The following is a 25316-nucleotide window of genomic DNA, read 5'->3' as shown; positions in this document are numbered from 1 at the left end:
TGGAATGGTGCTTCGCCAGAGTCTGAAACCCTATCAGGGATGCGACATGATAGGATCTGCAAGAAGGCATACTGTAACAGTTAAGATTAAAGCGAAGCTTTGGAGTTTAATAGTGTAAACTAAACAGAGAATTATGGCATATAGATGAAAACCAGCTGGTTGACCTTTCTCCTTGCACACGCCCCCACCCCTAGGAAAAAAAAAAAAGGACATTCAGGGTTGTTTTTCCCTCTGTAAATCAAATTAAGCCTCTCTCCTTTTCTCTCTGTGATGGGCAAAATGAAAATTAAAAAGGATGTCGATGGGGACGATACCGTGGCATTGAACTATGAAAGGATGTTTATTGTTTTTCGAAGTAATTGCTGTAAGGCATCACCATTAATTGTGCCAAAGCTGGAGCTCCTCTGATAGTAGCTTGAATCCTGAGAGCCATAGGCTATGGAAGGCCCAAGATAATCCTGAGATTGTATGTATCATGTTTCAGAATAAATAGATAGATGGCCCTTACCTGGACAGCTACTAGAGTATTCTAGTAGCTTTCTCACAGAAAGGACTTGCACAAGACTAATTTACTTGTCCCCTGGAAATCTCATTTACTTTGACATTTTGCTCAGATGAGATGGAGCAAACAGTCTTTCAAGGTTTATTTATCTCTATGGTTTTTTTTGTTTGTTTGAGTAAAAGTAATGTTTTAATGTTTGGGTCAGAAACACAGAGGATAGTTCTAAGTTCCCATAAAAGTTCTCATTTACCTTTAGTTTTCGGAGGGTTGTTTTTTTTTTTTTTTGGTTTTGTTTTTTAAATTTCAAACACACTCAGGTTTCTGTCAGATTTAATAGAGGCTTTGGCCACAAGGCTTTAGGGATATGCCTCCTTACAAGGCATCCTCAGGTTCCAGGCTGGATTGCTGACTGGTGCACCAGGGCCATGACTTGGGTTCATGTTAGGGTTCAATTATTTATCAGCTATAAGCCTAGAACCTGAGTCTGATCAGCTACAAAATAAAGAAGAAAGAAAAATCTTTAAAAAAAAGGCAGGGAAGGGGGGCACCTGGATGGCTGAGTGGTTGAACATCTGTCTTTGGCTCAGGTCGTGATCCCAGGGTCCTGGGATTGAGTCCCGCATCTGGCTCCCTGCATGGAGCCTGCTTCTCCCTCTACTTAGGTCTCTGCCTCTCCCTCTGTGTCTCTCATGAATAAATAAATAAATAAATAATCTTTTAAAAAAGCAAGAAGTTTTTGCTTCTTGCCAACTATTAGGATCAAATTAGGTAACATGTCTGAAGTTACTTTGTAGATACACAGGATTTTCTTCTTTAATTAGAGCTGGGGAGTAAAGAGAAGAAATCCTAGCAATCACGTGTACAGTGCTCAGTGTGTGAGGTCCTATTATAATCCCTTTACTCACATTAACTTAGTTAATCCTAAAATCCCCATGAGCTGGGTACTTATGACGTTTATATTATAGGTAGGTAAACTGAGGCAGAGAGCGGAGAAGTTAAATATCTTGACTAGAGTCACACAGCAATTAAGTTGCAGAGCTGGGATTCCCCCCACAGCAAGTCTGCCTCTGGAGTGGGTTCTCTTGTCCACTACATATACATATACTTCTCTTCAGACAGCTTGATTGAACAGCATTCATTTAATTTTAGGATATTATCCTTTTAAAACTTAAAAAAAAAATCAGCATTTTCCCTCATTGATGAAGTAGTGAATTTCTCTTCTTGGTTCAGTAGCAGTTCTTGCTAACCAAGGTAAGTGAATTAATGAAAGCTGTTAAAAATAATTTTTCCTGAGGCTGGTTCATCCCGTTTTCTCTAGGTCGTGACTCCTCACCACTTGCACAATAGGTGATGTTGGACATCTCTTCTCTGGTTGAGGAGGAGGCCAATTTCAAGTTCAGAAGCCTTTAAACTTCACCCAGAGCTAAGACCCAGTGCTCAAGGTCATTGGCAATAATTAGACCTGACAGGAAATAGGTGCATGTGGGCAAGACTAGGGCCTCTTAATGGAATCACGTGTATACCTCCAGTGGAATCACATGTACACCTTGTTTGAAGACTGTCAAACTAATAGAGCAAGAGTAATCCTAAAAAAAAGAACACGTAGAAAAATCCATCTCTCCATAGCATCACTGGAGATGATCTGTGAGCTCCTTTGAAAGAAATCTCAACATAGTGAAGATTTTTCACAGCTAGTTTCTGAAAGAATTGAGCCATTACCAACTAATTCCAAGGGCACCCAGCTGTAGAAATACCCTTTGCCCCCTTTTTGTCTTCCTGTGTCAGCCACCTAGGAGGAGCTTGCACCAGGAGGGCTTGCAGATTTTCATTTTTATGGTAATCTTTTTGAACAGATGGCAGCAGAAAGCACACTGGCCTCTGAGAAGAGTCCACACCTTCTTTTGGATGGGGCACCCTCTGGAAAAACTTTCCACCCAACCTCCTGTCAGTTAGAATATAATCTACCAGATAAAGGCTCTTTATCTTTCTCAAGTTTGTTAAGCAATTTCCATTTTGTGTAGGTTGTCAAATGCAACCATCCATCCTTGCATTAACAAGCCCTTGATCAGATGTTCTCAGACCCATTTGTTCTTTTATTTATTCCTCCAGCAGATAACTGAATATTCCCCATCATAAGCACTCAGGACGAGGTGACAAATAAGACGTAGATAAGGCACGTGTTCTCAAGATGTTTATGCTCTAGGCAGTGACCAAAAAAGGCAAACAAATAAATAAATAAACCAGGTCATTTCACACAGTGATAAGAGGTGACTCAAAGCAATATGATAGAGTAACTTTGAGGATTTGGAGGAGGGCACTTGTAGGTGTCTGGAAATGTTAGAAGGACCCAGCCAGTGACAACCAGGAAAGATCTTTGAAGGCAGAGAAAGTAGCAAGTACAAAGGCCCTGAGCCAGGAATGAGCTTAGCATGGATGAGGAAGAAAAAGAACAACCAATCTGCAATCGTGTGATCAAAATGAACGTAATGTCTGGGAGAAGGTCAGGGTCAGAGTCTGTATGGCCCTGTCAGTCATGTATGCGGGCATGGGTTTTATGCTAAATGCTGTGAAAAGCACTGCCGGCAAGATTTCAGTTTGTCTAAAATCTTACTACTTGGAGCCTCGGGGTGCAAAATCATTAACTCACAACAGAAGAAGGGACCCAAAAAGCATCTAGTCAGAGAGCGTGAGAGAGCATGTGAGAGTACAAATAATACAGCAAATGGGTAAAGTGTTGATGAATAAAGGATAAGATATATACAGGCACTCTTTGTGCTGGTTTTATTTTTTAACACTTATAAGTTTACTTACAAATGGAAATAATTATTATAAATAAGTTTTTTAAAAGGAAAAAAAACACTTACTTAAAGTCCATCAGATCTTCAGAGGAGATCCTTATTATCCTGCCTGCACTTCACAGCTCCAGTGACAGAGTTCGCAGTGTCAGGAGGCTACCCACCGTAATGACTCATTTTTTCATTCAGCTGAAATCAGGGTTCTTCAAATTATCATCCCTCATCCCTGGTTCTTCCTTTGGACCCATAGTGATGGGCAACCTGTCCTGGACAAGGTGCCACTAAGTATTTGAAGATGGCAGTCACCTTTGTCTCATCTTCTCCAGGTTGATATTTCCTTCCATGGTTTTAAGTCTATCCTGCTCATCCTTGCTCTCTCGTGGATGACTACAAATGAGCAGCATCCTTCTTAACATGGAACTCTCAGAACTGAACCCAAGGTTGCTCCCCATGTGGTCTGAGGAGATCCTGCCAGATCCTCATGTCAGCATCCAGGACTCCCCACCTACCTGTCCTGCCTTCCCAAGGTTGCTCCAGAGACAACACTCATGCCTGTCCTCTCTGCCTGTTTCTCAAGTGTTCTGAGAGGAGCAGGAATGTCAGAGGAGCCTGTTGGTGGCTTTGGAAGCCCCTCTGTGAGACATATGGCTCGGAGTTCACCCCTCTTTCTCCCTAGACCCGGGGTCACCCCCATGGTGGGGTCTGAGAAAGGCAAATGGCAGTGTCCTCAGATTCCTGGGGCAGCCTCCCACTACCTTCCACTAGCTGTGCAATGCACACAAGCATGCCCTAGAGGTGCTTTCCTTTAGCTGAAGGCTTTGACTCCTATCGAAATCTGCACTTTCAGATTTCTGAAAGGAATAATATTTGACAGGAATAATATTTTCAGCTATCCTCTATGAATCACACTGCACAATGACCGAGCTTCAAATTTCTGTAAAAAAAAGTTTCGAAAAAAACGTGTGAAAATATTACAGATACCACAAGAAGGCAAGAGAGAGGTGAAGAGCTAGAAATAGGACCTTTGAGAATAGACTTGGCCTCTCTTTGGAGCTGCTCTTGAGATTCCTAGGTGTTCAGTATCCCAAGTCCTCCATAAACAGCTTATATGTCCTCCGAATAATTCTCTGAGGGAGGACCATTATTATGCCCAATTTCTTGATGAGGAAACCAAGACTCCTAGAGGATAGTTTGCCCAAAGTTCTGGAGCTGGCAAGTCTAAAACCAGCTGTGCTGACTCCAGAGCCCTATGAAGTTGAGTCAACTGAGTAATTATCGTCTGAGGAGTCACATGTGGCTACTAGGGTGAAGCAAGGATTAGCAGCAAGGAAGTCATGTGTGAAAAACTTGCCCTTCTAAAAGGAAGTTATTTGCGAAACATTTGCACATTTTCTCTGCTTAATCCCCACTGTTCTCGAGTAGGAGAAGGGGATGGCACAAGGCAGTGGGTGTTAACTCTGCCCTACAGTTTTCTCCAACAAGGACTAAAATATGTCGACATATGGTATTCAAATCAGACATACTCAGTTTCATTGACTTTGAGTTTTCTTTTATTAATTCAAATACATGTTTGTTTCGATTCATGGCGCTTTAAGTGTCTTGTGATTCTCTCGAAACATGTATCTGCTAAGCTCATTGGATCATTTTCTCATGGAAGAAGGCAGATAAATATTAATGCAGTTCTGGGTCCAAGAACAAGACACAATGAGGATTGAAAACTCAGTTATATGACAGTAATAAATGGCCCCGGGATGGGTTGAGAGGAGATTCTGAAAGAATTTTCATACCTACATAACCTGGACTATAATTTGCCTGATAGTGAGTAAAGGAGAGCCATTCTTTTTAAACTTCATATCTGATACCTATCTGGTAAAAAAAAAAAAAAAAAAAAAAAGCATTTTGGTTGTAGACTTAAAAGCCTTGCAGATTTGCTATATTTTCAGCCCCTCTGAGTGCAGATTTTGTGACAAACTCTGAACCTCTGAAAATATGTGGTTTTCTAAGATTTTTAAGGCGTTCAGCCAACACCAAAAATAGTAAATAGACATGAAATTTATCCCCTTGACCCTTCTGTAACATAGCAGATGATGCTAAATATGTAAACCCCCTATTCTCCATTTTATTAAGGTTTAATGCTAAAAGCTTGCAAGCGAAGGTCGATGGGGTGGTTTAAATTGTAAAGCCTGCTCATGACTCCATCTCACATGACCTATTGCAAAATGGACTCCAAAGAACAGGGCAGCGCATTTCAAAGATCTCACTTTAAAAACACAAACACTTCAACCCAGCACAGCAAAGAATCCAACACCTCTGACAAACCCTCAGTTTATCTCACCACAGTGAAAATGTACATACAAGCAAAGCATCTAGATGAGAATGCTATCAAGTGAAACACTTATTTTTATTTCTCTTTAACAAAATTATGCTTCCCAAGGTGATAACCATCCATTATAAAAAATGAAAAGTAAAAACTATAGCTAATCCTGTTGTCAAAACAAAATGTGACTATATTTATTTTAGCATTTCTTTCCTCAAGGCCTAGTTTTTGTTAGAGTTATAATCATCATGCAGGGAAAGTTTGCTGCTCTTTTCTGCGGCTATAGCATGTGTGTAGCTATTGTGTCAAATAAAGCCCAGGACTTAACCTGTGAAGGTAGACCTGTCCCCTCTGTCCAGAGGGAGAGACCATCTCTGGCCTTTAATCCATTAACATGTAGCTTCTGTTTCTGAGAGGGCATAAGTCAGTGTGAGGCAAGATAGGAGCAGAGGAGGTGATAGTATAGTTAAAAGGAATACTTTGGTCGCGTTGCGAGTAACAAAGGTGCTAGAAGGAGAACTTAAATACATCACACCCTTGGCTCTTCATCTCGTCATTTGAACATGTCTTGGCTTAGCCAGAGCTACAAGCACCACAGCTCCCTGGTTTTCTAAAACTTTATAAGTATTGTGGAAATAGGAAAGAAATGAGACAATATCAAAGGGAGAGGAACCTTAGGGGGAGGAGACCCAGTCTCCTCTCCCCTGATATAGTTCATTTTTAATGGCCTCTGAGAAACATGTCTTGCACCCTCAAAATTGATACAGAGATCTTGGTAGAAGTAACTTCAGGAGTTTCTGCAGGAAGAAAGGATGAAACTTTGGAAGCAGGGATAAGCATCATTTGGGGGGGGGGGGGGCAGGGAAAGACATGAAACCAAGGGATGAGGAAAAAAGTGATACAGAAGCCAAATGCCGGGATCCCTGGGTGGCGCAGCGGTTTGGCGCCTGCCTTTGGCCCAGGGCGCGATCCTGGAGACCCGGAATCAAATCCTGCATCGGGCTTCCGGTGCATGGAGCCTGCTTCTCCCTCTGCCTGTGTCTCTGCCTCTCTCTCTCTCTCTGTGTGACTATCATAAATGAAAAAAAAAAAAAAAAAAGAAGAATCCAAATGCCTTGTACCTTGCGTGGCCTCCAAAGTTCATTCCTGTCATAAGAGAGAATGGTTTCCCTGTCCCGGCTACCTCCTTTGCCCTAATTCCTCCCTTAAACAAATAAAAGTCACAAAAGAAATTCAAGTCATAGAAACAACTCTAGAATCTCGTTGAAGGATCCTTGGAGAGAGTAAAGAGGCATCTACAAAAGTCCAGTCCTTCTAGGGTGCAATCACCATCCACATCAGCTGGGAACTTGTTGGAGAGGCAGGCTCTCAGACCCCCTGATCAGAATCTGCATTTTTAAACAAGCTTTCCAAGTGAGGTGTGCATATTCAAGTTTAAGGAGCAATGAGTTAGGATGCCTTGGTAATGGATGCTAATCCAGGGTCCATGATGAGTGTCACTCCATGCTCTAAACTGAGCAGTAGATCCTTGAGGTGGTTTTCCAGACACAATGGGAAACTCCCTGCTGTGGCCTTCAGGTCCTGAGTCATCATATCCTGATCCAGCAAGCTTCCTCCCATGCCCTTCTCCCCCCACTCTGTCTGCACATCACAGAACCTTCTTCAGTTCTTCCAGCGTGTGTGTTTTTCATGTTACATTTCCTGCTTCCGCCTCCTGGGTCACCTCTCGAGGGCCCTGTTACCCGACTCCTAGACCACCATGTTCCAACAGAAATATAATGCAGGCCACTTAAATAATTTAAATTTGTTCCAATAACCACATTTTAAAACTATAAACAGATGAGATTAATTTAATATCTTTAATTTAACCCAATAAATCAAAATGTTATTTCAGCATGGACCACTGGCCACATTTTAACTGCTTAGTAGCCACAGGTGTCTAGTGGCTCCCTTTTGGGACAATTTGAGCCTAGATTATATTAGCACTGCTCTCCCAACTTTATGATCTCCTAGTTCCCTGTAGTTTCCTCCTTTTTAAATATCTGTGTCTCAAAAAATTATTAACAATATGATGCTAGTTTAATGTCAGTTTTCTCTAGAAGACTAAATGCAGTTTCTCTTGTTTATTAGGGAATCCCCAGTGCCTGGCACTGAAGCCATGTGTATATCTGAGATATGGGTGGGCAAGTGAATGCGTGAAAATGCAAAAAAAAAACCCTCCCTTCTTTGGGTTCTGTACCATAACTGAGGTATGGGCCAGCTCATCATTTGCTTCTCTTCATTTGGTGTGACACCTTAATCCTTCAGCCTCCTCTTTTATCTGAACTATCAGTATCTTTCTCTCTATAGGGTCATTTCCCTCATCATACAAACACTTTTCTGATCACCTCCTGTCTTAAAAAGCAAACAAACAGGGGGTGCCTGGATGACTTAGTCAGTTAAGGATCAGACTCTTGATTTCAGCTCAGGTCATGATCTCAGGATTGTAAGATCGAACCCCACGTAGGGCTCCACACTGGGCAAGGATCTTGTTTATCATTCTTTTTCTCCTACCCCTGCAGGCATCCTCTCCCTCTCTCTCTCTCTCTCTTTAAAAAAAAGGCAAATAAACAGTACCCCCCTTTCGTGGCTCCCACTCTGGTTCTCTGTTCCTTTCTCTCCCCACTTCCTCTCACCCCCTTCCAAATACAACCAACTTGCTTTAAAGAGTTAGGGAAACCCCCATCTCCAGCCCTCTCTTGGTCCTTCAATTGAAGTATCTCCAATATGACCTCTACCTCCCTAGGGAAGGCTTCCACATTGTCACATCTGTTGACATGAATACACGCCTCTTTGTTGGCCCCTACAAATTATTTGAGACTATTGGCTTCTTTCTGGAAACATTCTCCTCTCTTGGCTTTGTGATACCACTTCTCTCCTCCTTTTTCTCCCAACACTCTGAAATCTCCTTATCTCTTTGCGAGTCCTCCTTCTCTACTTCAACTTTAAATATACAAGTGGGTTCTGTGTTCAGTAGGACCCTCTGTCCTCTCAGTCTCCAAGTCTCTCTGGGTTGGGGGCTCATCCACTATAATGGCTTCAAAAGTCACTTAACATGCTTGCCTGGGCTTCTAGCCATGCCCTTACTTGCCAACGGTATGTCTTATGTTGGATGTCTCATGGAATCTAAAGAGGAACCTTTGAATGCCATTCCCCAACTTCCTCCTCAGATGCTCCCTCAGTACTGGGGATTCAGTTTACAGATACACCGGCTCAGTAACTGCGGCCAGAATCCTTCCTCTTCCTCGCATTCCATACCAGCCTATCACCAGATCCTGATTCATCTGTGCTCAAAATATATGCCCATCTATCCCCTTCTTTCCATCTCCTCAGCCACCACCTAGGCCAAGCCACTTTTATGTGTCATTTGGGTTAACAGTATGAACTCGTCTCACCCATTTCTCCACCACCAACCCTTGCCCATCCTGTTTCCCACAGAGTGGACTGAACCGTATATTTTAAAATGTGAAGTGGATCATTTCACTTCTCTGTGAAATCCCCCCAGGACACCCTATTTCTGTTAAAATTATTTGTTGTGACCAGGAAACCCCCAAATCGGTTTGGCCCCTGGCAGCCTTCCCCAATATCACCTTTGATAGCTTTCACCCTGGTTCACTCTCCTCTAGATGTAAGAGCTATAGAAACTACCAGATTCTTTCCTGCTTTAGGCATTTGAAAATATGCTTCCTTCTACACAGATCTCCACAAAATTATCTCATCTCTTGTATTTTCCCTCAGATTTTCACATAGTTGGCAACTTCTCCTTCCCCTGGTTGTAGCCTAAATGTCACCTCCACCATGAGGCTTCTCAGCTGCTCTCTACTCTAATATGCTATGTGTTCCCTTCAAAGAACCTTTCATTTTGTAATTTCTTATTCATCTGTATACTTGCTTTACTGTCTGGTTCCCTCATTAGGACAGGGATTATGCCTATTTCATTCACCTCTGCACCCCTAGAACCACATACACAGAACCATGTGCAAATGTGTTTTGAATGAACGGACCCTATATGAGTATTTTAGCATTCTGTCAATTTGACATTTCTGAACAAGCTTTATTATATTCCTGTATCTCTTGCTTACATGCTGGACTGCTACATTCAACCAGTTGAAGGAACTGTCAGGTGAAAGAACAAGCACTTCTTGGAACAAGAGCTTCCAAGCACTTCTGATCAGCACCCTCTGCTGCTTAGTCCAGGGCCACACCACCCTGAATGCACCTGACCTCATCTTGATCTCCAAAAGCTAAGCAGGGTCCGGCCTGCTTAGTACTTGGATGGGAGACCCTTATTGCTTAAAAATCTGTATGGTCCCCCTTATTCAGAGAAAATCAAAATATCCTGGCACTCTACGCATTTCTATTTCACATGATAACTGGTATTCAAAAATGATAGTTAAGTGCCAACCTTCGTGCTCAGGCCTTGATATGCATTATCTTGAATGTGTGGTCTGTGCTATATCTGCATTTGACAGGGTCGGAGAGGCCTGAAATCTCCCAGCAAGCCATGCTAGAACCCCTATTTTAACAAGACTACACAACCCCTACCCCATACCTGACCCGTCCTACCAGCACCCCTTCCGCCCCAGGCCCAGTGAACAGGGTCAAGCGGCCTTCCCCCATCCATTTCACTTGGATATGCCCCCTCCAGCTGATAGGCCACTGTGGCCTCTTCTAAGACTTCTGACCCCCTTTCCCACCCCGGAATCTCAAGAAGTTCACCTGTTCCTTTCTTCTGGCACTGTGCCCTTCCACCCTGTAACGACAACTCCTCGTTTCCCCCTCTAACCAACTTCATGGAAAGAGGTAAAAAAAAAAAAATCTTATCAGTGATAAGATGACTCTAAATTTAGGCTAATGCCACTAATGATAAACAAAGTAAGGAAATTCTTCCACTCAGCTGTTTCTAAGAAAAGTTGTTAAGAAAAACTATTTTCTTAACTTTGCTCCCACCCAGAAGCTTCTTAGTAAGTGGTTACCAAAACCTAGGCAGGGAGCAGAGATTGGGATTTAGATCCACATGAATCTGAAATGAGTACAACCAGATTTTGCCACTGGTTGCTGGAATTCCACTTACCTATATGTGACCCAAATAGAGAAAATACGGGGGCGCCTGGGTGGCTCAGTCAGTTAAGCCTTTGGCACAGGTCATGATCCAAGGATCTTGGGATTGAGCCCCACCTCAGGCTCCCTGCTCCTGCTTCTCCCTCTCCCCCTCCCCCCTTCATGCTTGGGTGCACACATGCACATACGCACTCTCTCGTGCTCTCTGAAATAAATAAAATCTTTAGAAGAAAATATGAGCTGCATGTTTAAGGAATAATTGTAGTTTTAATAAGGCAGTTATGCCCTTTATGAAAGGAAAGCTGGAGTTAGGAAACCTCAGTTTTGGTGGAAGAGTCAGCACGCTATGTGATTTGCAACATAACTCTTAAAACTTACAGAGTTCTCATTTATTTCAAGTGAGAATATGTAAGAACTGCTCATCCATCCTGTAAGAGTCTTTGCATAAACCTCTAATGAAATCACATACAGAAACGATTTGTTGTACTCAATCATAGAAAGCTTTATGCAAATATATGATATTAGCAATTTTAAAATGTTAAACAGAGTATATTTCAGGAACATTCCAATTAAAAAACATCATTTTGAGAAATTCTTAAAATACACAGAAGGTTTTTCCCCCATTGTTTATAGCAGTGCTTGTAAAGTGCATACAGAGCTGTACCAGAAGACAGAACAAAGTAGCTCTGCCATTCATTCATCCTGGGGAAAGCTTCTGTCTGCACTCGGCTTTTGTTCCACTGTACCTGCTCTTTCTCTCTGAGGCCTTGTAACTAAAAACTGGGGTCCAGGTGGGAGCTCTTGTGAACAGACCCCAGGAGGGCTATCAAGAGGAAGAGAGGGCCTCAGGCCAACTCTAGGCCTTGCTCCCATTTCTCCTCCCCTTCAGACTTTAAACTCTGTTCCTCTCAAAATGAGACCGTGTTACACTGACTTAACCACTTGGCTTCTCATGGAAAATAGAATCAATTTAACTTTTCACCAGGGAACAGTAGGGAATACTCTTTCTTACACTCTGAAGACACACCCCCTTCTTTTTCCTTCCTTGGGCCTGAAGCTCTATTTTTAATGTAAATACCTCGCTCCATCTTTAGAAATAAAAGAATCAGGCATTGGGGGAGTCACCAGTTGGAGATGGAGAATAGTGAGACAGGGAGTAGAGTATGGACTTTCCAATCCTCGCCCACCTCCATCTGCCTCCTCTTCTCCCTCACAGAAGAGCAGTAACTTGGTGTTCTTTGTCCTGGACAGTAGATCAATCCAGTAAAACATCGCCACCTTCAGTTAAAACTGGTGTGTGTCTGCACTTTGCAGCAAGCACGCTGAGCTTCCAGATACCACAGAGAGCAAGCTCTCCCCCATTTCAGTGCTGCTCTGCTTGCTGAGTGTGGACATGGTCCCTGGACCTGTGTCTCTCCCTACAGTTCAGCGCAACAAGGGAGAGAAGGAAAGAAAGGAGCCTGGAACGTGGGCCTGGAGTGAATATAAGACTTTATGCACTTGAAAGGTTTTGCTCATGGCAGAATGAAGGTCAGCATACTTTCTAGATGACAGAATGACTCTGAAACCATGCACTTTCTTCAGACCCACCAATTGCTATTCTACATAAACTGTACTTTTGAAGCTCAAAGGTTTAGGGTTGTCAAAATTTTGAGCCTGATTTCATGATGGAATGTGCCTCTTTGGTGAAGTATATTTTCTATCTAGTGTAGTAAGGGCCTGAATATTTCTGTGAGTTTTCACAGAACAAACAAACAAATAAAAAATGGGTACAGATAGGGCACAAAATTATATGAGCAAGTCTGGACAATTCTGAGCAGAGCTGGAAATAATGAAACACAAATCTGACACTTTCAACAGCTGCTTGACACCAACAGCCACTTAAAGTCAGAACTTTAGAACCAAAGCTGTGAATCTTTTCCAGTAGTATTTAATGTCTTAATGTGAATAAATCAGGTGATATTTTTATAATGAGAAAGTGCTCTGTTTTCCCCCTTCTTATTCATAAAACCCTCAGTAAAGGGTTTCTGGCATCAATGAAAGAGATGAACAAGCAATTCCATGGAACATTCCAGAAACGTGCATTCCTCACACATGTTCTTCCCAATATAATGGCCTTGAACAATTCTCCAAATCCAGAGTTAACCAGCTCTTGTTTTGGATCAAGTTACAGTGTAGTCTCTAAGGATGGTGTAGAAGAGCACCCAGCAGGTCATCCACCCTCAGACTCCAGACCCTTCTTCCAACTGTCATGAGATGGTATAAGTTACCTGTCAGCATTCTTTATAGACCTGAGATGTTTGCAATAAGTGGGCCCACTATTTATTGCAAAATGTAAGTTTATTGTGAGTTAAGGAAACTCATGAGTAATGCTGACTCCCGATATTTCCTAATGTCCCTCCCTTAAATGCAAAAAATAGAGGAAATGGAATGTTGGAGAACTTAACAGGTATGTCCTTGAAGGTGGCTAGACTCCTGGTAGCTGTAGACATGGAGCATATTGTTATGTACATTTTAAGGCGATTAAAAGTAAAACTGACCATTTTATTTCTCATGAAAAATATAATTCATTTACCTTTTACAGTAAATAGTAGGGAAACACTATTTTATCCTAAAGACATACCCCTTTTCTTTCTTTTTTTGATATCTACAGCTGATTTTCTAATACAGACACATAACTCCATATATAGAAGTAAAATAAATAGGCATCTGGGGAGCCAGAATTGATATTCAGTCTTAAAAATTGGATCCACCATTGCAACAGCAAACTGTACATTATCTTCCTAAGAAAATACTAATTTATCAGTCCCAAGAGCCAACGAGTTGTTCTGTGTCAGCAATCAGCTTAGCCTCATAATTATAAATTTGTAAGATCTGTTGAAAGACATGGATCCAGAAGAATTATAGCGTTTCATAGTGAGTCACTTAGAATAGAGAGCCCTGTTATTTGTAGACATTCCATATAGTCATAGAAATTTAGAGATGGACCAGGTCTTAGCAATCATATAGCCTAACCCTTTTATTTTACACATGAAGAAATCAAGGCTTGGGACTTATTGTAGGAAATATATGAAAATATTTCGATATGCAGCACATCTAAATGTCTGACTATCTTCAATACATTACTAACCTGCCTTTGAAATATTCAACGCGATGTGCCCAAAATGGGACGAGTGACTCATTGTTACAAGACTCATATTTATGTATTGTACTTTGCAAATTGAGTCTAACATATTCCTTTCTTCCTTTCCTCCCACCCTCCCCCCTTCATTCATCCGTTAATTAAAAGATAAGCCACTGGGCCCCAATATCTGTGAGATGCTATCCTAGACAGATGGCTGGTTATAAACACAAGGAGTTTCATGAGCAATCTTTGCCTTAGAGGAACTTTCAAGACAGATAATGAGACAGATGCATGTGTGAAGAGTTGCAAAAGAGCTTCACAAATATACAACTCTAGGGACGGGCAAGGATATCTCAATTGTTTGCCGGGAGAGTTGGAGGAAGTGCACCATGGAGGCAACCCCCAAGAGGATGCTCATCAGATGAGTCTTGTCTCAGGCAGAGAAGGCAGTAAGGGCATTGCCAGAGAGGGAGGGGAATCTTGCCCAATGGCAAGATGTGGCAATGATGAGTGCTTAAAATGAGAAGATCAATTTGAAAATAAATACAGGCATAGCTCCTTTTATTGTGTTTCATTTTTCTTGTGCTTTTTAAATATTGCATTTTTTTCTTACAAATTGAAGGTTTGTGGTCATGCCGTGTCAAGCACATCTGTCTGCGCCATTTTTCCAACAGCATTTGCTCACTTCGTGTCTGTGTCACGTTTTAGTCATTCTCATAGTTTTTCAACTTCTTTCATTCTTACTGCATTTGTTAGGTTGATCTGTAATCAGTGGTCTTTGCTGTCACTCTGACGATTGTTTCTTGAAGCCCTAGGAGCCACACCCTAGCAGATGGCAAACCTCATTAACAAAGGTTGTGTGTGTTCTGACTGCCTCACCAAGTGGCCATTTCCCATCTCTCTCCTTGGGCCTCTCTGTTCCATGAGACATACCAACGTTGAAATTAGGCCAGTTAAGGAGGCTAATTGATTGGGTGGCTCAGTAATTGAGCGTCTGTCTTTGGTTCAGGGTGTGATCCCAGGGTCCTGGGATGGAGTCCCACACTGGGTTCCCCACAGGGGGCCTGCCTCACCCTCTGCCTCTGTCTCTGCCTCTGTGTGTCTCTCATGAATAAATAAAATCTTTAAAAATATTTAAAAAGAAAAAAGAAATTAGGCCAGTTAATAATCCTCCAAGGGCCTCTAAGGTTCCAATGAAGAGAAGAGTTGCATGCCTCTACTTCAAACCAAAAGCTACAAGTGATTAAGCTTAGTGAGAAAGGCATGATCAAGAGCCAGGACAGGCTGAAAGCTAGGCCTCTTGCACCAGTCCAGTTGTGAAGGCAAAGGAAAAATTCTTTAAGGAAATGAAAAGTGCTGCTCCAGTGAGCACACGAATGATCAGAGCACAAAACAGCCTTATTGCTGATACAGAGAGAGTTTTAGTAGTCCCATTAAACCAGCCACAAAATTTCCTTAAGCCAAAGCTTCATCTAGAGCAAGCTCTAACTCTCTTCAATTGAATGAAGGCCAAGAGGTGAGGATGTTGCAGAAGAAAAGTTTGAAACTAGCAGAGGTTGGTTCATGAAGTTTAGGAAAAGAAGGTGTTTCTGTAACAGCAAAGTGCAAGGGGAAGCAGCTCATACTGCTGTAGAAGCTGTGGCAAGTTACCTAGAAGATCCAGCTAAGATCATTCATGAAGATGGCTACGCTGAACAGCATATTTTCAATGTCAATGGAACAGACCTCTTGTTGGAAGAAGATGCCATCTAGGACTTTTATAGCAAGAGAGGAGAAGGCAGGTCCTGGGTTCAAGGGACACATGACTCTCGTTAGGGGCACTGTAGCTGGAAACATGAAGTTGAAGCCAGTGCTTATTTGCCAGTCTGAAGATCCTGGGTCCCTTAAGAATTATGCTAGATTTACTCTGCCCATGCTCTGCAAATGGAACAAAACCTGGATGATGGCACATCTGTTTACAACATGGTTTGCTGAATATTTTAAGCCTACTGTTGAGACCTATCACTCAGAAAAAAAAAAAAAAAAAGATTCCGTTCAAAATGTGACTGCTCGTTGATAATGCACTTGGTCACCCAAGAGCTCTGATGGAGATGTGCAATGAAATGAATGTTGTTTTTGTGCTGGCTAATAGAACATTCATTCTGCAGCGCATGAATCAGGGAGTCATTTTGACTCTCAAGTCTTGTCGTTGGAGAAATATATTTTTGTAAGGCTAAAGCTGCCATAAATTTTGATTGCTCTGATGGCTCTGGGCAAAGTAAATTGAAAACCTTCTGAAAAGGATTCACCATTCTAGATAACTTGAAGCACACCTGTGATCCATGAAAAAAGGTCATAATACCATCATTCACAGGAATTTGAAAGAAGTTGATCCTGCCTCTCATGACTTTGAGGGGTACAAGATTTCAGCAGAGGAAGTCACTGCAGATGTGGAAACAGCAAGAGAACTAGAATTGGAAGTAGAACCTGAAGATGTGATTTAATTGCTGCCATCTCATGATAAAACTTGAGTGGATGATAAATTGCTTGTTACGGATGAGCAAAGAAATCAGTTTCTTGAGGTGGAATCTACTCTTGGGGAAGATGCCATGAAGAATGTTGAAATGACAACAAAGGATTTAGAATATGACATTCACTTAATCAAGCAGTGGCAAGGTTTGGGAGGATTGTGTGCAATTTTGAAAGAAATCCGACTGTTGGGTAAATCCTATCAAACAACATCATATGCTACAGAGAAATCATTAGTGAGTCTATCAATGTGATAAACATCATTGTTGTTTTACTTTAAGAAATTGCCACAGCCTACCCAGCACTCATTACCATGATGGGTCAGCAGCCATCTACATAAAGGCAAGACCCTCCATCAGCAAAAAGATGACGACTTGTTGATGGTTAGATGGTTAGCATTTTTCAGCAATAAAGTATTTTTAGTTAAGGTATGTACATTGTTTTTTGGACCTAATCATGTTACACACCTAATAGCATGGCTATGACTTTTATACACACTGAGGAGCCAGGAGATGCATTTGACTTGCTTTATTGCAATATTCCCTTTATCATAGTGGTCTGGAATGGAACCCACAATATCTCTGAGGTACACCAATAAAACAAAACAAAACAAAACAAAACAAAACAAAACAAAACAACAAAAATACCCTGCTACATCCTATGCTAAGGAATTTAGTTACTATTCTGAAAGCCAGTTTCCCAAAACTTAGTAATTCAAGTACTGTTTCCACAATATGTTATGTCCAAAGCCGCCTTATGTTATTTTTGCTCTTCCTGTAAACTACTTGTACTATTATTTGTTTAACATTTTCCTCAAATGTCTTATTTAAATCATACCTGTTTTCAAAAGAAATTGCACATCGGTATTGTAAGTGGAAAACCAGTGTCACTTGCAGTTAATTCAAGGTCATTATTAAAATGAATGTGATAAAAATAAAACATTCCTGTTAACTCTTTTTTTCTGAAGGTCTCCTAGCCTGGGGTCTGCAGTCTCATTATCTTAAAGGGAGATGGTAAGTTTTGGAAAGGAGTTAAATTCACTGTAGCACTAACTTGAGACTCCTTGAGTTAGTTAGTGGAAGAAAGAGAGTAGAATGGCATATAGCTTCCTTACTCTGTAAGTCAGAAGTATTCGCATGGCCATTTTAGATACTGCAGAGATATGCATGCTATGTAGGGGTAAATCTCATAGACATACAGGGCCACCTGAGGATTTTGAGCTAAGTGACAAAATCCAACCTATATAAAGAGGGATAACTTGACTATAAAAGGAGACCAGAGAAGTAGCTAGAACTTTGTAAAGGACATGGAAAGTTTCCAAAGTGGTCCAGTCAGTATAACAGGATGGAAAAGAGGAACCAGATTTGAGAAAAATCTGTGATTCTCTGATCAGGCCACAGCAGGAGTTGGTGCCTGGAGGGATGAGAGATGCAAGTAAAGGAAAGAGAAGAGCCAGCGATGCTCCACAGAGGGATTGCTTGGCAGACTGCGTGAGTGGTCATGTGACCCAGGCCAAGTTCACAAAGAAGACATAGTAGAGTGTGTGTGCTGGATGAGTAGGAGAAAGGGAGGGAGCAATAAGGAAGGAGGTATGCCTCCATTACATGCTCCAAAGTCCTCTGCTTTGGAACATGCTGCCTGTGACAAATAGAGCACACCCATCCTAGGCTCACATTAAATGCTTTTGAAGATACAGGGAAAATGTGGATGGTCAGCAGGCAATTGGAAACCAGCTTGTTGGAGCTCAGAGACATTCTCAATGCCAGTTAGATTGGAAGAGATCCCCATGGCCTATAAATCAGCCTGAGAAACATTTGCATTTACCTACCAACCATTTCAGAAAATTTGTGACATAATCAGGTAGACAGGTTTAAGGTATACTAGACGTGTTTACTTGCGTAAGATGTTAAAATGAATCCATTCAACCAAAAAGTCATTAAAGAACTTTGAAAAGACCCTATTTATGTAAAGTAATCTGAGTGTTTTGAGTGATAGGTAAATTGGACACAGACCCTGTTCTCATAGAGCTTGTAAAGATCTAATAAGATAATAGATAAAATTTTCAGGGATTTAAAACTTAACCTATGAGGCCTTTATTCGTGACTTCCAGAAAAGAAGTTTAGCCCCAAAATCTCTCTAGTAACTATAGCATAGTATGAACTTTGTTTCCATGTGTTAAAAGAAATTGATGACAGTGTTGGGGTGGAACAACAGTATAAATGAAATTTGGGTAGACTTACAGATTTGAAAGTTATAATCTTGTCAATCACTAGTCGCCCCTTTTCTAACGTTCTGCTTAAAATGCTCATTTTTCCAACTTAGAAATAATCTAAAGTTTTGTCATATGTCTTATAAAAATTGCCCTTCCTTCTCAGATGAGTACTATGTAGTAATAAATTGGAGCATTCTCATGAGACTCTCTAGAATAATCAATTTCACAAAACTGGTACTTTTTTTTCCGGTCAAGAAGACACAGACTAGAAAGCATAGACTTCACTCAGAGCCTAAAAAAAGTGCCCGAGGTTTGAAAAAGAGGAAGGACAACAAGCCTAATGTTGATGCCCCTTCCTCAGTTTCTAGGCCCTTCTGTGGAAAGAAGTGTTTTCACAAGACTCAGACAGAATTCATTTCCATAGAGCGTTCTTAATGGCTCCTGTCAGTACAAAACAGCTGGGAAACATATGGTATCCATTTCCCTGTATCACTTGGAAAAAATTTCACATGTAAATAAAGCCAACATAAAAGAGAAGCCCTTTGAACTCACGACCTTATCCAATACCTAAATATATTGGTACAATGCACTCGTTGTATTGGTCTACTAAGTTATGTGACTTTAAATTTTTTTTTTACAACCTGAGATACACATTTTCAAGAAGTTCCAAAGGAATCAAGGTAATTGGCAAAATATTAGCAAACACGATACTTAATAATGAGTATCTCTGAAATGCCAAGGAATATATACATACACACATACACACACACACACACACACACACACACACACATGTTGGCCACTGTATTTTAAGCTTTTCAGAAAAGTTGATGGATAAAATTAAAGGCATATTTACACATTATAAACTTTATGTCTGCTATCTCTCTGCTGTTTTAAATAAGTAACCATGTGTTCTTGCAAGGAAGAGAGAAAAGCTTGGCAGAAATTTCTGGCAGACAATTTTTCATAGCTTCACATTTTTAGGGGAAAATGGATCTATAAAGGATAAGAAACCTTTTAAATTTATAATGGACCAACTGGAATTAGTCTTTGCCTTTGCATATTTACGTTTCATAAATAACTTTAGAAAATCCAGCTCTTATTGGTGATTATCACTCCTCTGAGTTTATTAACAGGACTTTTGTCCCCTGTGATATGAAGCCGTAAATCCCTGAGAAGGATGCGCTTTGGGCATTTACAAGGAGATTTAATGCGTTGTGCAAAGTGAGATTCAAATTCAAATACTAGCATTTGTTAATTGTCTGCTCTGTGCCAAGTACTGTGTACAACTTAGAGCCAGAGCCAGTGAAAGGGAAGAGAAGCAGCAGCTTAACAGTATCTAGATACCTTCCTTCCCTTCTGGAACATTCCTTCTGAATACCTGTTCCCTACTGGACAGAATCCAGGTCTCCCTCCACAGCTCATAGTATTTTCTTTGTAGATTTTAAAAGTCTCGGAACTAGACCAATTAGTGCAGATTTTCTGAAACCCTGTGCCAAATTGGGGTCTGTTTGGGGGGAAAGACCCCACCCATCAACAGTTACAGAGCATTCAGGCTCAGAACAGTTACTCTCACCTCCTTAGCTTGCTTCCTTTTAGAACACATCGCAGTAGGAACAGTAATGACCAGTGATCTAAATTTGAGGTATCTTTAATAACTTGTACACTCTTTTCACCCCCAGAAGTAGTGGTAGGGACTGTCCTAGAAGTTACAGACCTGAATACACCCATCTCTTGTATTTTTTGCTTGTGTCCTAATAGCCAAGTATGCACACAAACATATGCTTTTGGATTAAATACTTCCTACCTAATGTTGTTCCAGAAGAGAGAGAGATGGGAAGCCCCTAGTTGGAGGGCATATCCTGAAACCTCTTCGTTTTGAAGGGAGATGGTGTGAATGTAAGTGAAAGGGGAGGAGTCTATAAATCAGTGCCTACAAGTTTCCAAGGGTGCTGGGTCATCTGTCTAGTCAGGAGAGTGTCCCAGAGAGGAAGCATGATCATCATGATGGAGGAGGAGACCCATGTTCTGTCATCCTGCTCCAGGAGAAGGCACACGGTAGCCTTCCATGAGGCTAATCGAGAGATATGGTGGTCTTATCTGTAACCTCCAGATGCATTGTTGTTTCACAGTACCATCCTCCGTCTCTACCAGACACTTACTCAAATGCAAACCAATCTTAAAGCTTTGCAGAAAAATTAGAAGAAAGAGAAAGAAAGAAAGAAAAAGAAAGAAAGAAAAGAAAAGAAAAGAAGAAAATAAAAGAAAAGAAAAAAGAAAGGAAAGGAAAAGAAAAGAAACAAGCCTAACCTACGCCATCTCACTCTCCTTTTGCAACCTTCCCCTCCTGGTGGTTCCCAGCATTGCCAACACTGGAAGGGCAGTCTGGAATCTTACAGCAGGGTTCCTTTGTGAAGTGTTAATACATTGTGTCACTCTGTCACATGCCAGAGAGCACTGGGAAATGCCCCTGAGCGATGGTTCAGTGGGAGACACATCTGTGGTAGACAATCACTCAATGGGTCACAATTTCAGTTTGCCTAGTATTAAATAATTTACCCCATCTTTATGTGGGACTTCTTAATCTTTAGGGGTACACAGATACATATGTATGCATGTGCTCGTGTGTGCGTACATCCCTCCCCTCCCCAAACTAGTTTGGAAGTTCATTTAACACAGAGGATACAACCTCCCATTTCTGTTTTTCAGGATGGTGACAAGTATCATAATCCTTCCAAAGAAGAATAGTTATCCAGAGAATGAACCTAAAAATCTGTTTTTTGCTTTTTTCCATTATTACTCCTTTAATAAATTTTCAGCCATTAGGCCATAATTTTTATCACTCACTATTTTCCAGTGGTAAGGATAAACTGGTTTATGTATGCGTTTCCTCTTAAGTCATACCCTTAGGGGCTTTCTATGAACATAATGTGAGTGGATTACACCTGCCTGCGTGACCAAGATATCTTCAGTGTTTCCATTTAATATTCTCTTATTTATTTCTAAACAGTTTCTAGCTCGAGCTGGAATTGCAACGTGTCAGCACTGATTACAAACACACAAAAGCCCACAGGAATCGCGGATGTGTACAGTAAGTTCCGTCCTGTGAAGCGAGTTTCCCCACTGAAACATCAACCAGAGACTCTGGAGAACAATGAAAGTGATGACCAGAAGAACCAGAAGGTGGAGTACCAGAAAGGGGGTGATCCCGACCCAGGCCCCCAACCTGAGGACCTCAGCCCTGGAGATGGAGAAAATGGTCCCCAGAGTAAGAGCAGCGAGCCCAGCACCTTGCTGGGGGAACTGGAGCATTATGACCTTGACATGGATGAGATTCTGGATGTGCCTTACATTAAATCCAGTCAACAGCTTGCCTCTTTCACCAAGGTGACTTCAGATAAGAGAATTTTGGGTTTGTGCACAACCATCAATGGCCTTTCTGGCAAAGCCTGCTCTCCTGGAAGTGCTGAGAGCTCACCATCCAACATGACACCATTCTGTGTTCTTTCTCCTGTGAAAAGCCCACACTTGAGAAAAGCATCCTCTGTCATCAGAGACCAGCCAAAGCTCTCCACAGAAGAGTCTGAGAGCTCGCCACCTCTGGTGAAGTGTGGCTCTGCATATGAGCCTGAAAACCAGACTAAGGACTTCCTAAACAAGACCTTTAGTGATCCTCATGGTCGAAAACGTGAGAAGGCAACGCCAGACTGCCAGCTCAGGGCCTTCCATTTGCAGTCCTCAGCCACAGAACCCAAACTAGAAGAGCAGATTGGGGGTGGGAACTGGACCAGCTCCCAAGGCCAGGAAGAAAGGAGTGAATATCTGAAAAAAGTGAAAAGCATCTTGAACATTGTTAAGGAAGGACAGATATCTCTCCTGGTAAGTACGATCTAATTCAGATCTAGAGACTCCAGTTTTACCGGCTCCATTCATGAGTAACAAAATGATGATGCTTTGTTTCCATTCTTGCTTCATCTTTACTCATAGCTTCAGCTAAATGATGTGTCTTTTGGATTCTAAAAATGCAAAGTTAGGAGATTAACACAGGGGGAAACAAATGGCTATAGAGGGAGTGTTACTCTGCTTTAACTATGCACAAATTTGACTGGAATAGGACTCATAATCTAAAACAAAAACAAAACTGAGCCCAGCCCTTGCTTTAACGTGAATCGTCCTGTCTTTCTGTTCCCTATTCAAATGATTCCCAGTGCGCTCACTCAGGTACTTGTGGGTATGTCAGTTCCTTGTTGATGGTGGACCTGCCAGATACATGAACAGAGGGTCTTCTGTTCTATCCCGATCATTATTCAGAAGAGTTGGACTAGGAAGTTGAAAGCATTTGCAGATAGAAGCTTACCCTAGAGCTTGGCTGCCCTCTGACCTACATTGAGTTTTTACTAGATTCCAGCTCTGTGTGTCTAGGGAGCATGAAGAAGCTTTTCCAAAGACTCTGGTCACAAAGTTAACGTGATGTAAGAAAAGTCTGTTCTGCTTAGGCTCAGAGAGAGCTCAACTGAAATCACACTCCATCTGCCTGCATTGTTCTTTTCTGGCTTCCAGACTTGGATCAAACAGTAGCAAGCCTGGGCTGATACTATGATGTTAATTAAGGTCTCACTCAAGAAAATCATTACATCTTGGCAATTCCACTTAGGGTAAAGCCATGCAGAGATAAGTACAATGTGCCTGGTCTATTATCACAAATCTTAACTATTGTTGTAGGATGAGAAGATTAAACAATTTTACTTTTAAAAAGTAATAAAACATTTTTTTTTCCTCCTGAAAATAGCTTTTCCATTTCTCTTAGTTCTTCTTCTCTTTTCTCTCTCTGGTTCATTCTTTTCTTCTGTCCATCCCATGTTTTCACGTTTCCCAAATGGTAACACTTCACAACTCACCCAGCAGTCTCTATCCACATGTCATATGCAGGGAACTAAGCTTCACTAGAGGTGAGAACTCTGATGGTTGGGTTTGGCCTCAGGGTACCCCAGGGTCTGTTTGGGGTGAAAGTATTCTGGAAATACCCCATGGTAGCTCTGATTGTGACAACCATCAGATAGCTTGCAATCAAAGCCAATTCTCAGTTGTTCAAGGCAAACCAGATGGTTGAGAGAAGTAGTTCCTTCATTCAACAAACCTACAACAGAGGATAAAACAGTCTGGCTGTCAGCACTTAGCAGTCGAGTGGAGTAGACAGAGAGGGAACTTGCCAATTACCATAAATGTCATTGTAGTTGTTTAGAAAGCCAGCTTGGAGCCTCTGCAAGCTTACTGACCTAGCCCTTACCAGGTCTCCCAGGAAGATAAGCCCCTTGAGAATTCATGTTCTAAAGGACAATATAGCAAAAATTGTAATGGAGAGTCATTAAAATTAATAGTAGGGAATTCTGACTTATTAAACACTCAGGATTGCCACCAGAACTTCTGGAAGCTCATCTCTTCCTCCCAGTGCCCACAGCAAAACCCCCACAGCATATTCTGATTATTGACTTAAGTGTTCTAACCTTACTGTTTGTACAGCCACACCTCGCTGCCGACAACCTAGACAAAATTCACGACGAAAGTGGCAACAATCTCCTACATGTGGCCGCATCACAGGGACATGCAGAATGTCTCCAGCACCTCACGTCTTTGATGGGAGAAGATTGCCTCAGTGAGCGAAATGCAGAGAAGCTGACTCCAGCGGGCCTGGCCATCAAGGTGATTGGTTGGGGGCTGGGACCAGCCACAGCTAAAAGTTGGATTTCTGTTTTTGAAGATTCCTAGTGAGCTAAGTTGCAGAAACGCGTATAGGGAGAGAGTAGCATGATATACCAAGCAAATGGCAAATGAGCATACTACATTTAAAGAGAGTAATCATTTCGGTTACAACTGCTTTGAGCTTTGGAGACTACATTCCAATTTATCGTGCAATGAGGGTAAGCTTCAAATCAGCTAATAAAGGGAAAGGAAAATGATCTATTGTGGTTCTCAGAACTTTTGTTATTCATAGTGACTGCAATTTAGATTTTTAACCACACCTGGATTTATCTGAGGCTGTTTCATTTTTTCCTAATGTGAGTATAATGAGAGAGACAAATGAGGAAAAGGTGTATTTTAAGGAATGATAGCTCTCAGGAGTATTTCAGATCCTAAAGCAGGCTTCTAATGGATCACATCTGAAGTTTAAATGTCTTTCAGTACCAAGAGTTGTTCAGAATGTCAGAGCTGAGTTTTGAGCTTAATGTCGACTGGGATAGAGTTAAAACTTAGAAACTGTGAGTCAGGGAAACATGGACTTTTATAGCACTGCAGTGAGGGCCTCTGTAAAACATAACACATCACTAGAAGTTTAGCTATTAAACTACAATTACTTTTAAGATCTTTGGCAAATAAATGTAAAATTCAGTCATATTTATGAAGAAGCCAGAAGTTCAGGGAAATATAATACATCTTGTGCTTCTGCATATGTGCTCTGCTTTACATAATAGTTATGTCTTCTACAGGCTGAATAATCATAATTTTTAGAAATGGAATTATTTTGAAATTTACTAGAGGAACTTGCTAGTTAAAGAAATGTACTTATGAATTCACTGAAGAACATGCTACATTTGAAAAAATGATTGCTCTCCTACCCCTAACATATCTTTTATGCAAATCTGAATTTTTGCATCTTCAATTTATTTACCATTCAGAGAATTTTTTAAAGATTTTATTTATTCATTTGAGAGAGAGAGAGCATGCACACACACCCAAGCAGGGGGAGAGGGCAAGGGGAG

General features: G+C 41.3%; 1 protein-coding gene across 2 annotated transcripts in view; it reads left to right on the top strand.

Moving 5' to 3' along the window:
* The window catches only part of LOC121496136 (synuclein alpha interacting protein), a 149820-nt gene that overhangs the window by 87983 nt on the left and 36521 nt on the right, over positions 1–25316 (top strand). For both annotated transcript variants that reach the window (XM_041764428.1, XM_041764427.1), the window contains 2 exons: positions 21569–22437; positions 24079–24258. In XM_041764428.1, the coding sequence (XP_041620362.1) occupies positions 21569–22437; positions 24079–24258 (1049 nt within the window). The remainder of the gene's footprint in view (positions 1–21568; positions 22438–24078; positions 24259–25316) is intronic.

The sequence above is a fragment of the Vulpes lagopus genome, chromosome 7 (assembly GCF_018345385.1).
Source record: "Vulpes lagopus strain Blue_001 chromosome 7, ASM1834538v1, whole genome shotgun sequence".
Classification (NCBI taxonomy): Eukaryota; Metazoa; Chordata; class Mammalia; order Carnivora; family Canidae; genus Vulpes; species Vulpes lagopus.
Note: the sequence above shows the minus strand (reverse complement) of the source record. Positions and strands in the feature narration are given on the sequence as shown.